Genomic DNA, 13,786 nt, shown 5'->3' with positions numbered 1-13,786 from the left:
TTTGCTTCGTTAAGAAAAAATCTTAAAAAAAAAAAATTTAAATAAAAATAACGAAGTAATGAGGAAGATTTTGTAATGAAATTAATTTTAATTAAGAGAGTTTAAAATGAAGAAAAAAGATTTAATGTTAAGAAAGAGAAAGATTAAATCTTAATTTGATGGTTAATTAAAGCAAAAATTAATTTTATATATATCCCAAGCACAGTTATCATCTCATCTCCTTTAATATTGAATAATATTCTTGTTTTGTACAATTTATTTCAATTTCTGCTTTTCTCATTTTAAACAATCAAAATTTTTTATATGAAAAATTGTTTATGCTTTTAATAATATTATCATAATTTTTAAATAAAACAAAAAAACACTTTCAAAAATGAAAATTTTCTATCCTTCATTTGCATTCCTTTCTCGATCACTTAACTTAATTCACATCAAATCAAAATTATCAATTTTATTTCTGAAATTCTGAGGAAGAGTTGATTTTTGAAATATAATTTCTTAAATGTAAGAAGTAATTAAACCATAGTATAGTTCTTCTGATGCATACAATGTGGTAAATTAAAACCGATATGAATTTTTTTTTTTTTGAAATTTGAAAAAAGAAATTTAAAAAAAAAGAAATTAATTGGAAACTATCACATATTATCATATTTCGTTTTAAATGATATAATGCTAATAAATTCAATGAATTAATTTACATTATTATGTGAAAAATTATGCTTTTTGAAATTTGAGAACAAATTTTTAATCATTAGATTTTAACAATCTTCTAAAATTTATTTTTATTTAAAATTTAAAAACAAACTTTTATTGTCAAACTTTAATAATTCTTGAAAATCAAGCAAATTGCTATTTCTTCTTCTTCCCCTTTCTTTTTTTAAATCATCGATCGTTGAATATGAAAAGCTAAAAGATGATAAACTGATTAATGGATCAGGTTTTTCATTGTAAACTGGATTCAAATTCAATGATAAGTAGTAGCATTAACCAAACTGATAAGAGCAATAAATCCTACACTATAATTCTGCTACTTAATTAGTAAAACACATTATGGTTAATTAATTTTGCATAGTTTTGATTATGCGACATTTATCGGACGAAAGAATTAAACAGAAATGATAGAATAAGAAACTAATTGCAATATTATTAATTGTGTAAAAATCAATTATTCAAAAATAAATCTTAAATTATTTACTGAATATTTTATTTTATCTTTCTAATAAGTTCAAAAATTTAAATTGATTAACGTTTCTTCTTGTTTCATTTATATTTGAAATCATTTACGTACGTTAAATCCGTCTATCATCTTTCTTATTCGTTCGTTTCTTTTAGTTTTAATTTTCTCATATTTTTCAATTGAAGATTAGATAATAAGTAGAATTGAAATTAATTTAATTTTTTTTGGCAATATTTGACTATGAATTGAATTTAGTGTTAAGTTAGCCTATTGAAAATGTCAAATTATTTATGTCAAATCAATTGATATCTCAAAGAAAAAATAGTTTGTTGTTTCTTTGTTGACACCTAAAATATTTCTTCTATTTTGTTTACAATTTTCCTTTTCCGTATTATAATAATAAACAATCATTGTCACAGCAATCATTTAACTATGTCAGATTACTGAATTATTTTTTCTTCATCTGTCACATTTTTCCTAATAATGAGTGGTTAGACTTCACATTTTAATCGAATTACTCAATTAAATTTGACTCAATTGCTTTTGAGATTTTTTTTAAAAAAAAAAAGAATAAAACTTTTCTTATTCGAAATGTTCAGTAATTAGAGGGAATAGAAGAAATTTTTTTTTTTTAAAAAAAAAAAAAAAGAAACCTGTCTTTGAATGGACATATCTATTTGTACAACTGAAGAAATTTCTTAAAAATTTCATACAATCTTTAATCATCTACTAATGTAGAGTAGTAAACAAATATAGTTATTTACAAATATCATTGATTACCATCGTATTTTCCACTAAAATTGAAATTAATAATTTTAGGTCAATCAAAAAACGAAAGAAACATAATAAAATTAATACGAAAATGCTTACCTAAATCTTTACAGCTTATCAATATTATGATATGAGAATAAGATAAGGAATGATAAAGAAGAGATCTCGAGATAAAAGATAGAAATGTTATCAAGTAATTGATGCAATTGTGATTTAATCAAAAATCAAAATTTCTAATAAAATGAATAAAATTTATAAAAATTAGATTTTAATTTTTATTTTAAACTTTAATCTTTTTTTTTAAATAACATAATGCATGCATTGATGGGAAGATTTTATGAATATGACATGTGAAAAATATAAGGAAAAGAAGCAAAATTAATAATGCTATCAAGTAATACTTGAAATATGATAATATTACGTGAGTTAAGTTTGTTGTTCACGTAAATACAACTTTAAAATATTATTTACACAAATGTACATTTGTATGCTACAAAATAGCACTAATATTAAGACATAAAATTTTTATAAAACTTTTGAAATGTAATCCATAAGTTATTTCTATTCAAACATTTAATAGTGGTCGGTTATAATCGAACATTGAAAATGTCGGTGTCATTTGCCGAGAAATTATTACTCGTATTTGTCGCATTAAATTTAACAATTATTATATTACTCTATAAGTATGCCATCTAATTTACTTACTTTATTAAAAACTGATTGTAATTTGGACGGTGTTATGACAAAAAGTTTAATTTCACTTTTTTAAAATTTTAGAATTTTTTAAAATTAAAAATAAAAAGCAAGACGTAAGGCAGATGATATATGATAATTAATTAAACATAGGAAAAATGATTAATTATATTATCATGTAAATAATTTCAATGAAAAACTTGCAAAAATTTTTTCAAAATTTTATTTGTGCATAAATTGAAAATATAAAGCAAATGGTTTTGTTAAATTTTAAACTACTCAGTGTATTTCTTCCCTTTTTAAAATTTTTTATAAGCATAATGTTAAAATAGAAGTGGTAATTGCTGTTGAAAGTATTAAAATGATATGGTAATTTGTATATTTAAATGTAAAGTAATTTTGGTTAAATTTTTTAAAAAGTAAAAAAAAAAAAAAAAAAAAAAAACTAGGAGAAAAATTTAATTTTATAATTACTTCGAAAAAAGAGGAGGGATACTAAGTAATGTCGATTTTTCAAAAAAAACAAGAATCTTTTGAACTGGCTCAAATCTTTGATCATTTTAATATTTCAAACAAATTTTGACAATTAATAAAACACTTATATTTGCCTATTTTTGACATATTTTTTCTCAATTTTAATTAGTAATTTTAAATGAAAGAATTAAGCATTAATATAAATTTTATTTATTTAAATTTTAAAAATATTAATTTAATCCAAAGTTCAATCTTTTTGGTATGCTTTTTTTTGATTTTAATTTTTTAAACTTTAGATTTACTACAACCAATGCACCAATTACACTTATCATTCAGTTAATGATACCACTGATCATCTGGCAACTAATACTTGGTATGTCATTTTTTCCGGATGAGTTTGTAGCACAATTTCTGGATGACTTTTACGGAAATGATGATGCAGCCGGTGATCAAGCATTTAATCAACCGTCGCCATCAAATATTGATAATAGTATCATTCATTCACACGGTGATATATCTATAACAAATGCTTATATTAGGCATAGTTAATAAATTAAAGAATAATTCATTCAATATTCTATCATAATATTCATAATTTCTTCTTTCGCTTCAATTTTTTCTTTTTAATTTTTATTGACAACAAATTGTTATGTAAGCGTTTTTAATTCATTATTAGAATTAAAATTATAATGAATATATGAAAATATGCATTGGAAAAAAAAAGTTATGGAAAGAAAAAATGGAATGTGAATAATAAGATAGAATAAATATTAGAATAAAAAATTGTCAAATATATAAAAATATATTAGAAAGAGTTAATTCAATTATAAATGTTAAATAAAAAATAAGCATAAAATATAATAAAAATCGAAATTATATGAATTTATGAAAGTCTCGCAAAATTTTTCAATTGCAAATTATTCAAATAAGTTTTCAATTATAGTTATTGAATCTAGAAATGGAGGAGAATGAAAATTTTCAGGAAATCAAATATATTAAAAAAAAAAAAAAAAATATATATATATATATATATATATATAATACAGGAAAAAAAGATCCAAGAAATAAAAATTAAGCATAAAATAAAATAAAAAAAAATCAAATGACAAATGATAAAAAAAAAGTTGCAAAATAACTATGTGCAACAATATATGATAAAGATTGTTGCTAAAAATAGGACATAATTTTTGGGGAAAAAATTTACTTGAAATAATGTATGTTTCAATTCAGAATATTCCAAAATTAGAGTTGTCAATTAGCAAAAAAATGAGACCTGATAAGGATGATAAGACTCTGATAAGTTTTTAAAGCATATAATAAAACATAAATTTTCGTTTGGTTTGCGTTCTCCATGAATGCAATCAATTTCTATTTTCATATGCATACTCAAATACACTGCAACAATATTTCTTTTATTGCAAGCAAATTCTCAGCAAACAATAATCAAAATTATGAAAAAACTATGAAAAAAAAAAAAAAAAAATTTAGTGAATCAGTAAAACCGGAGGCGAAAATAAGAAATTGAATTTTAACATGCATACTTCTTCAATAACAACAATAATAATAATAATAATAACAGCAATAATAGATAAAAATATGCTTGCTTATCAAAAATTATAAAACTAACAAATTATCAATTCTATTTTTTCATCAGATAGCGCTGAGAATACCTTAAGCTTCCTAAACCGGAAAGCTCATAAGGAATTATTGGAACTAAATAAATGTTTAAAATGAGCAAAATAGTAGTGAGTTTTTGCATAATAGGGTAAGAAAGAACATCACGGTTGAAGCGATTTCAATGGATAAGGAATTCTATCTTTCACCGAAGTATGGAGGTCTAATTTTCTTGTTGAAAGAAACTCACAAAAGGTGCCTATAATCCACCTAGCACAATAATTTCTTCTAACCATAAGCATTGATTTCATTTTTGCTATCCATTAAATATCATTATCCAATCAACGCTTTGTTTACAATTATTAATTATATTCTAAAAAAAAATCTCTGTCCTTTTTCATTTTTAAAAAATAATTTTATAGAAGAAGAGCTTTGTATGTCTTCTGCTTCTTGCACATGAAAGTAATTCATTTCTTATGAGATTATTGACTTAATCAGAATGCCAATAAATCGTTATAACTACTAATACGAGAGAAAAATATGTTATGAGAAAAATCTTTCATATAAATGAATTGATTAGACATGCGCTACATTATTCTTAATTTTTTTCTTCAAATTTCTTTTGCTCTTCATTCCCATAAATTTGCCACTTTTGCCTGATTTCGATCTATTAGACAAAAATTTTTTCTTGTAGACTTGTTTCTCTGGCATACTGTTTGGTTTACTATTCGGCATGGTACCAATTGCAAATTCCTAAAAATGCATTAATCACACAACTTTAAAGATGGAAGTTTTATAGTGGATTGGAGAGTAAACCATATAATAAATCGCATCCCTTATTAAAATCAAAGAATTCTTCATAAATCAAAAGTGAGGAAATACACTTCTCGTTGTTCTGGATTATTAATTTTGCTATATTGAAAATAAACATACCTTCGATACTTCACTCTCTGATATATTTTTATCGGTTTCCATTTTCTCTGTTGGAAGCTTTTGCTGATATTTCTAAAAAATCCACAAATCCTTCAATGCTAACATATCACATTACAAAACTTTTAATGAAAATGGAGAAAAATAAACCTTTTGACTGATTCCATCCGGAATCGATTTTTTCTTTATTGCGGACTTCCCTAAAAATTAAGCGAAAAATGAAGCATCATTGAAAACATAAACATTTCATGAATATTGCAAAAACATTTCATGATCATTTCGGCATTGCAGAAGTACAATGTAACTCGACAAGGAATAAATGAATGTACAACTGCAAACGTCAAATCACCTCTTCCAGAATGCTAAAGAATGACAACTGAGCACTTTTACTGCACGTTAACTGCACTGAAAACGGAACTACCTAATGTTAATAAAATTGAAATAAAATTAAAATGGCTTTAACGGCTCTTTTCTTCAACTTCGTAAGGTCATATCTTCTTTAACTTTTTGCATGTTAAAGCATTACTAGGGAGGTAATACTCTTCGAACTATTCAAAATATGCAATTTCGATTTTGCATTTACACAAGTTCTTATAAAACGGGATGAAGTGAAAAATCATTGTTAACTTCCTAAAAAGGTCATGGAAAAATGAGAAATACTAACTTTTCATTCGTGCTCGCTTTGAATTATTATTAGGACTTTTGCTTTGAGAAGTATTAACAATCTTATCTTTCAGTTCGTCAGATGTGTTTGCATTTTTCTGAAAATTAAAAACTTTAAGACGAAAGCATCGTTAACTTTCAGAACATCAAATTTGCCTCAAATCATACAGTTTTTAGAAACTGAAAAAATCGAAAGAAGTGAGCTGAAAATATGACTGAAAAAGTTTTATATTAGAAGTAACAGCTCCAAATATATTAGAAGTAACAGCTCCAAAATTAAAAGCTCCAAATAAATGAATCACTAGACAAAGAAAAAAATCCAATTCCAGAAATAAAACCTTATTAATCTTCCAATAAAAAAAAATTTGTTTTATGACAGTTGAAACTGTCATACGAAAAAAACTGGTAAATATAGCTATAAATGATTATTCAAAACATTGTAACATACCGCTGACTTTGAATTTGACAATTTCTTGAATTTTGCCACAAAGAATCCATCAATATTATGGACATGTGGATAATATCGCCGAGTAAGGCAAAGTGATGGGTGGAAGCGATATTCCCGAAATCTGAATTGTTTAAATTTTTAGAAAAATCTCTGAAAACAGAAAAAAAAAAAAAAAAATACGACACTAACTTCGTGAATCCCTGTACACCAACATCCAGTCCCATTGGAACAAGCTTACAATCTCGTTTCCTCAATGCATAATCTACAACAGCTTCATTTTCTTCAACCTGAAACAGTTCAGTTAACAATAATAAAAAATGATATTGTCATTTACGAAAGTACAACAGACACCAGCAATAAGCTTTTAGCTAAAAACAAGTACTAGAATAGAAAAATGCTTTAGAAAATCAAAAGAACCTAAAAAAGCCATAGACAGATGAGATAATGAACGCTGAAGACAAAAAGTTGACAATACAGACAAAGAGTAAAAAGTAAGTACAATACACTTACTAGAACAGAACATGTTGAGTAAACCAGATAACCACCAGTTTTTGAATTTGCATTAATAGAATCCAGTGCGGCGAGTATCAGTTCCCGTTGTAATGTATGACACCGTTGAACATCTTGACTATCACGTCGTGTTTTCACACTTCCATCTTTCCAGATTACACCTGTTCCTGAGCATGGTGCATCCAACAAAACACGATCAAAACCTTGAATTTTTGGTAAATAAGACGTGAAGTTTCTAGTCGAACAACTTTTAAAATCTAAATTAGATCTACATTCTTGCAAATCTAAACTTTTTTTTTGCTAGATTAACCAATTCTACTCGTATTTTTTGGCATAGTCACTGTTGCGGTTAATTGGAAGTAAAATATCTGTAAACATGCAACACAATGCTCGTACTCTAGCTAGCATTAATAATACCTGGACATTATTCAACAAACCTTGAGGCATAATCTTTGCAAATTCTCGTCCATCTAAATTGCTGACAACTGCATTATTCACCCCCAGCCGATGCAAATTACCAATAACCGCACGACAACGTTGCATCTAGAAGACAATAAGTTGAAATATCGATAAAAACACATATGGTAGGATAAGTATGAAACGAAATTTATTTTGCAGGAATCAACAGAAAAAATAAGGTTAACACCACTCATCTTTCTTACTGGAAAACGAAAATAAATCACTTTGTAAAGCAGCCCAGTTTTCCTAAATTCACAAACTATAACGTCTAATTTTATTATTATCAACATGAAAGATATATTAGGATTCTGAAAGCAAAAACTAACATTGGCATCATTTGCATAAAGGACTCCAGTATTTTTCATCAACGCTGCAATATGTGATGATTTACCACCCGGTGCAGAACACACATCCAGTATAGTCTCTTCCGGTCGTGGTGCTAAAGCCATTACTGGAAGAAAGGAACTCAATCCTTGCAGCATATAATGTCCGGCAAGATATTCCGGAGTTGCACCTAAAAAATTTGTGCAAACAATGTAAATAAATTTTGTTAATTTCATTTGATTTTATTAAAATAATGTTGCGTAACAAATGCAGCATACCAACAGGAACTTGACTGTCGTACACAATTAAGCCAATTTTAGTCCATTCTGCTGCTGGATCGACATTCATTCCTCTTAAAAAAAATACTGTTTTTTTTTTGAATTCAACTACCAATCAGCAATGTTAGTTCGGCAAATAACTATTATTTTGCTACATTTCTCTCTCTGATAAAATAAAAATTAGTGATAGGCAACGAGTGTTTACGATAAACTATTTACCACAAAATTAAATTAAAAAAAAATAACCCTTAAAATAAAATAAAAAGTAAAATATCCGTTTGCTGATAAAATATTATTCTGTTCATGAATATTATCACTTAAATGACAATCCAAATGTTCGATCAAAATGATTTGGAATAGTTTAAAATGATTTGAGGAGGCTGAACTAAATGATCACCTGTTGATTAGATTTCTTGCTAGTTCAGCACGTCGAGTTTTCAACGAATTTGAACGTATGATTACAGGTCGTGGTTGTTCGTTTGCTTCCAGGAATTCTAGTAACTGCAACAGGAAAAATTTTTAATCAAAGTATCCTATTCTTACAGCATATATAAAAACAGCAGGAACGGTACAATATATATATATATACTGAAAGCTGTAACACCACTTACATCACAAAGTATACTACTCTTCATTAAATACTAAGACAGTGACCAAGTAAGCATAAAAAACTTTACTTACCACTTCATATATTTATTACTGTTATATAAAGCAAACAATTACTTACCTCTGTTCCGTTCGGAAAAATACTCATAAATTTTTGAATCAGATATTCATTATAACCATAATAGCTGCAGAGATCTTTTGTTAGAATAGAAATATAATCGCCTCGACTTCTAAAAACATTTTTAAAAGTATACACATAACGGCATTTGAGCTATATAGAAAGTATTGTAGGTAGAAGGCCAATGATACCTCATTTGGATGCTTCGAACAGACTAAAATACCGTTTGAATTATTACAAAAGAACTCATACACTTGAATTGATTAAAATAATTCAACATGAAGCAAGTATTTTTAATGGCAGCACCAGCACATAGAAGGAAACTTCACCATCATTACTTTGGGAAACAAATAAATGTACCGATCTGGATCACGTCGATTTTTGAAATCACCAAGCACTTGGAAAACATCTGATATACGCTGTTTTATTATTTTTAAATTAGGTGTCTGTTTTAGTTCATCTTCGATTTCTTCAACCGATGGTAACTTATACTTTTCTGCGTTTTCAATATTCAGTAACAATTCATCATCAGCAAATTTCCTAAAGTCAGAAATAAAACTTATTATAATAACTTGTCTTCGATAAACCGCTCAAGATGTCATTTAGAGAAAGCAAATACAACCATTACAGAATAAATCCTAGTGATGTATTTTTATGATGATTTTTTTTTTTTTTTCTTCATAAAAATGAAACTGAACTGGGAAAAAATTTCCCTTTTTTTGTCATCCTAACAGTATCAGTTATATTTACTACATAACCACAAAATCAGAACAAGCCTCGAAAAATGCTTATAAAAAAGCATTAATGCAAGTATTAGCAGCCACGAATTGCAACTTACTCATCACTTTTCTTCTTCTGTTCTAATCTACGAGATTTTTTCTCTATTGGCAAATCGTTAGTATCCGATTCCGATAAATCACTTGAAGAGAAACAATCATTTTCCATATCACTATTATCACCTTCAGCTAAAATTAAACTTGTAAATGTCTTGGAATGCACAAAAGAGCGTACTAATTTCAAAAGTGTTTAAGGTTTCTGAGGCTGCATTTCAAGAAAGCTTTTGAAATTCAATCTCTCATCACAATGAGAATTTTGACTTCAAATACCACATCTGTATGTGATATTCGACTTTAATACAAAAAACTATTTCAAATAGCGAAAACAAAAAACTAACAAGCATTGTTTAAACCAGAAAAGCCTTCTCCACGTACATCGTCATCATTCTGAAATCAAAGATGCACAAAATTAAAAAAGGAAAAAAAAAGTATTATTCGATAATCACAGCAAGAAAGGTGATAATAATAACAATTTTGAATGTTTGGTATAGATTTGTAGGGTAGCAAAAAGTCACTGATGTAATTAAATTGCATTATATAACAAAAATCCACCTCAAATAAAGGCATCTTCTCTGAATTCAAATTTGCTGCGCTCTCTTCTACCCTTTCTTTTGTCCGATTTTTTCGAATCTTTTCAGGCAATATTTTTTGCGTGGTTGAGACATTCTAAAAATAGTTCACTCTGTTTAAAATTTTCAAACATTGCTCTTATTCTTTAATTTTTTTATGCTCACCACGGAAGTTAAAGCACCATGCTATGCCCCTCATTGGGGACATTAGTAAAATTTATCCTGTATCTTAGAATACACAAGAGCGTACTGAAATTGAAGTCAAATAATAAAAGGTGCAGTATGATTAGAAGAGATTCCGGAATAAAGGAAAGACTTATTAAAGAGCAAACTCAATTTAACTTAGCAAATTACAACGAGAATATCTAGGAATATGAAACATCGCAAAACACATCGAAAATAAAGTTGAGAAAATAATGAAAAAACAACTCAAACTTTGCATCATTCCCTACCTTTTCCTCTTCCATAGATTGCTTTCTTTTCCTTTTAACAGCCTTAGGACTCACATTTCCTTGAATCTGCAACTGTTCAGAAAAAAATATAGGTTTTAATTGTATGTATTTTTTAATCAGCTGAACATATCCTAACCAATATGTTTAATAAATTTATCACTAAGTATTTCTAATGAGATAAGGAAATGTATACTAAAGGTATAAGTATTAATAAATATAAGAGTTCCTTTATTTTAAAATTCCTATCCTATAATTTGACAAACATTTTTCCTTAATGAGTGGTTCCAGCAAACATTATATTAAAGCTAGAATATATACAAAAAAAAAAGAAGTGCAAACACGCATATACAATGATATTAATTAATTCCCTTATTTTGAAACAGAAGTAAAAATTTTGATCATATTGAAGGTGACTTGGACTACATCAAACAGTACTATCCATGACATAACACAGAAATAACATAATATTGTAATTCGATATACTGATCTGTTACTTTATTTTAGTGATGAAAGTTTTATTAGAGAAAACTAAGAAATAATTTTATTTCACCTTCTGAATAATCTGGTTAGCATTTTTGGTCTCTGTAACAGGCTCTTTCTTGTTTGTAAGAGTTTCATCCTTCCTCAGCTTTTTCCTTTTGCTTTTCCCTATTCGGTTAGCAAAACCATCCCGTCTAAGTTGCTTCTCAGTGAACTTATTCTCTTCTAGAACCATCTGAAAAAATTTTGTGATTAAAAAAAAGGTATATAATTCTTCAAAGACTATTAAATGTTGTTTCTAGAAAAAAAAAATTATATTTATATTTGGTTTTTTATGTGCTCATTAACTACACTTACTTGAACTACAAGCATAATCAAACTTCCACTAAAAATATTGAAATTTAAAATCAGCTATGCTGCACTCACTCAAATACTACTTCAGAAAAAAAAAAAAAAAACTTCTTTTCATGAATAATGACTGCATCAATTTGTTTATGACATCATAGACAAATTGAAACATGATATCATAGATAAATCTGCCCCTTTTATGGCTAAAATGCTTTATTTTGATGGTTCTGCTTTAAATGCCACTTTGGAATGTGTTTATTATTGAAACAGTGATAATTACTGATATGTAATTTGCAATAAGGTGCAAAAAAAGTTGAAAAAAATTCTAAAATGACAAAAAAGCTAATATCATTTGCACTTCAATGTGATAAAATTTGCCTTTTTTTCTTTAATGGTTTTTCACAGCCTAAAGAAGTTGTTTTGTTTCTTTACTTTTCCTATAATAATCTCTTATCTCAATAGATTTATGCAAGAAACCACTGAAATATTCAAGTAATAGCAAAACAGATTATGACCTTTTACCTTATTTCGTTCCTAATCTTTTAATTTATTCTTTGCTCGTTTTAGTATCTACCCCTGATCTTCCTTATATATAAATATCCTTTATTTGTTTATCTTAGATTATTTGATCCATGCTAATAAGGTAGTCGTAACATCTATGTTACAAGACAAACATGCTAACAAAGAAGATACTGAATAAAAATTAAGATACGAATTAAGTTATGTTTGTGTATGATTATCAATCAAAAATCTGCATACCACAAAATTTAGGAAGGCTAACACCTAAAAACAATACTTAAAAAACTTATTCCGTTAAATAAAACAAAACCTTATCAGATGGAACCTTCTCTGCTACTTTTTGTCTTTTCAACCACTTATCTTTCTTTGTGTATATTGCAGAATCTGTTAATTTCCTAGTATTTTCAACGACTTCTTCAATTAATACCATTAATCAGTACTGCAAAACCTGAAAATTCCGAATATTTTATGCCACAACCAGATATTATTCCTATTCCGGATTAAACAAAAAGACTACGCATTAACATACCACCAAAAATAATTGAAATTTTCGTAAAATTATCAAATATACCAGTGTCGTACATGCACCATCAAATGAAACCTAAACTAACCACCATATAAACATTCTGTTATTCTCCCGTTATATTATTCTACTAATTGAACTAAAAAATTTCAAAATATTAACTCATCCTATCACTCCTTCCTGTAAAGCCACAAAATGTTAAAGTACAACACACATTTAACCGTTATGGAATTTTCCGACTATCTTCAATCGTATCCAATCAACGAACGAACTCCTTAGAAAGAACTTATTTCTAAGAAATTAGTGAAAATGTAAAATTAGAAATCATTCCAGTAATGTCTGCGATGGAGTAGCAATAACCGTGACAGCATTAATAGTCATAGTGGCAACTAAATGGAAACAACATGTACATTTATTGTCATTTATATGTAATTTTTCACAACCAAATAAATCATCACGATCAACAATTGCAGTATTAGCAGTGATGAAAACATTATATGGCATCTAAAGTGAAATCAACAATAATGAACTTGTTCGCCAATAACACCTAAAAGAGTTTTCGTGACCACAAAAACTTTGTGCAACCATCATTTAATCAGTTTAGATTGTTTTTCTGTAAAACCTAATCGAAAGTGTTGCAATGAAGCTATTTTATAACTGTTTCTAAATTGATAGTCATCGATTACCTGTCAGTGTTTTGCCACGTTATCAAAGTTATGTGGTATACTAATGATAAATTACTACCATAAGTTAATAATATCAAATAATTATCATCTAACTAACAAAAGACTTAACCAACAATCCCAAAACAAACCATCAAAATATTAGAAATCCAAAACAACAAACAAATTTGATATAAAACTTTCCAAGTTTTATTCATAATAAAACAAATGATGAGAATTCTCTTGCAAGGACTGAGAAAGGAATAGAATCCTGAGAGCATTTTCTGGAATGAGTACAAAGGATTTATACCACCAATCTGATAATAAAAATT

The 13,786-nt window shown here is 27.2% G+C and overlaps 2 protein-coding genes across 2 annotated transcripts; one reads left to right on the top strand and one right to left on the bottom strand.

The window, feature by feature from the left end:
* Positions 1-2,554: 2,554 nt before the first annotated feature.
* Positions 2,555-3,664, top strand: Bm1239 (Uncharacterized protein; the record flags this gene model as incomplete). Its single annotated transcript, XM_043078325.1, has 2 exons — positions 2,555-2,631; positions 3,412-3,664. 2 exons carry the CDS (start codon positions 2,555-2,557, stop codon positions 3,662-3,664), a joined length of 330 nt encoding a protein of 109 aa, XP_042934259.1.
* A 1,641-nt stretch (positions 3,665-5,305) lies between these two features.
* Bma-nol-2 (NOL1/NOP2/sun family putative RNA methylase containing protein) lies at positions 5,306-12,699 on the bottom strand (the record flags this gene model as incomplete). Its single annotated transcript, XM_001897271.2, has 19 exons — positions 5,306-5,482; positions 5,663-5,734; positions 5,810-5,859; positions 6,324-6,420; positions 6,771-6,891; positions 6,960-7,057; positions 7,281-7,483; positions 7,718-7,823; positions 8,066-8,253; positions 8,342-8,415; positions 8,739-8,842; positions 9,069-9,177; positions 9,426-9,605; positions 9,904-10,030; positions 10,240-10,288; positions 10,454-10,567; positions 10,923-10,988; positions 11,473-11,637; positions 12,580-12,699. The coding sequence occupies 19 exons, from the start codon at positions 12,697-12,699 to the stop codon at positions 5,306-5,308; spliced, it is 2,220 nt and encodes a 739-aa protein (XP_001897306.1).
* Between the last annotated feature and the right edge of the window lie 1,087 nt (positions 12,700-13,786).

The sequence above is a fragment of the Brugia malayi genome, assembly GCF_000002995.4.
Source record: "Brugia malayi strain FR3 genome assembly, contig: Bm_v4_Chr2_contig_001, whole genome shotgun sequence".
In the NCBI taxonomy this organism is placed as follows: Eukaryota; Metazoa; Nematoda; class Chromadorea; order Rhabditida; family Onchocercidae; genus Brugia; species Brugia malayi.
Note: the sequence above shows the minus strand (reverse complement) of the source record. Positions and strands in the feature narration are given on the sequence as shown.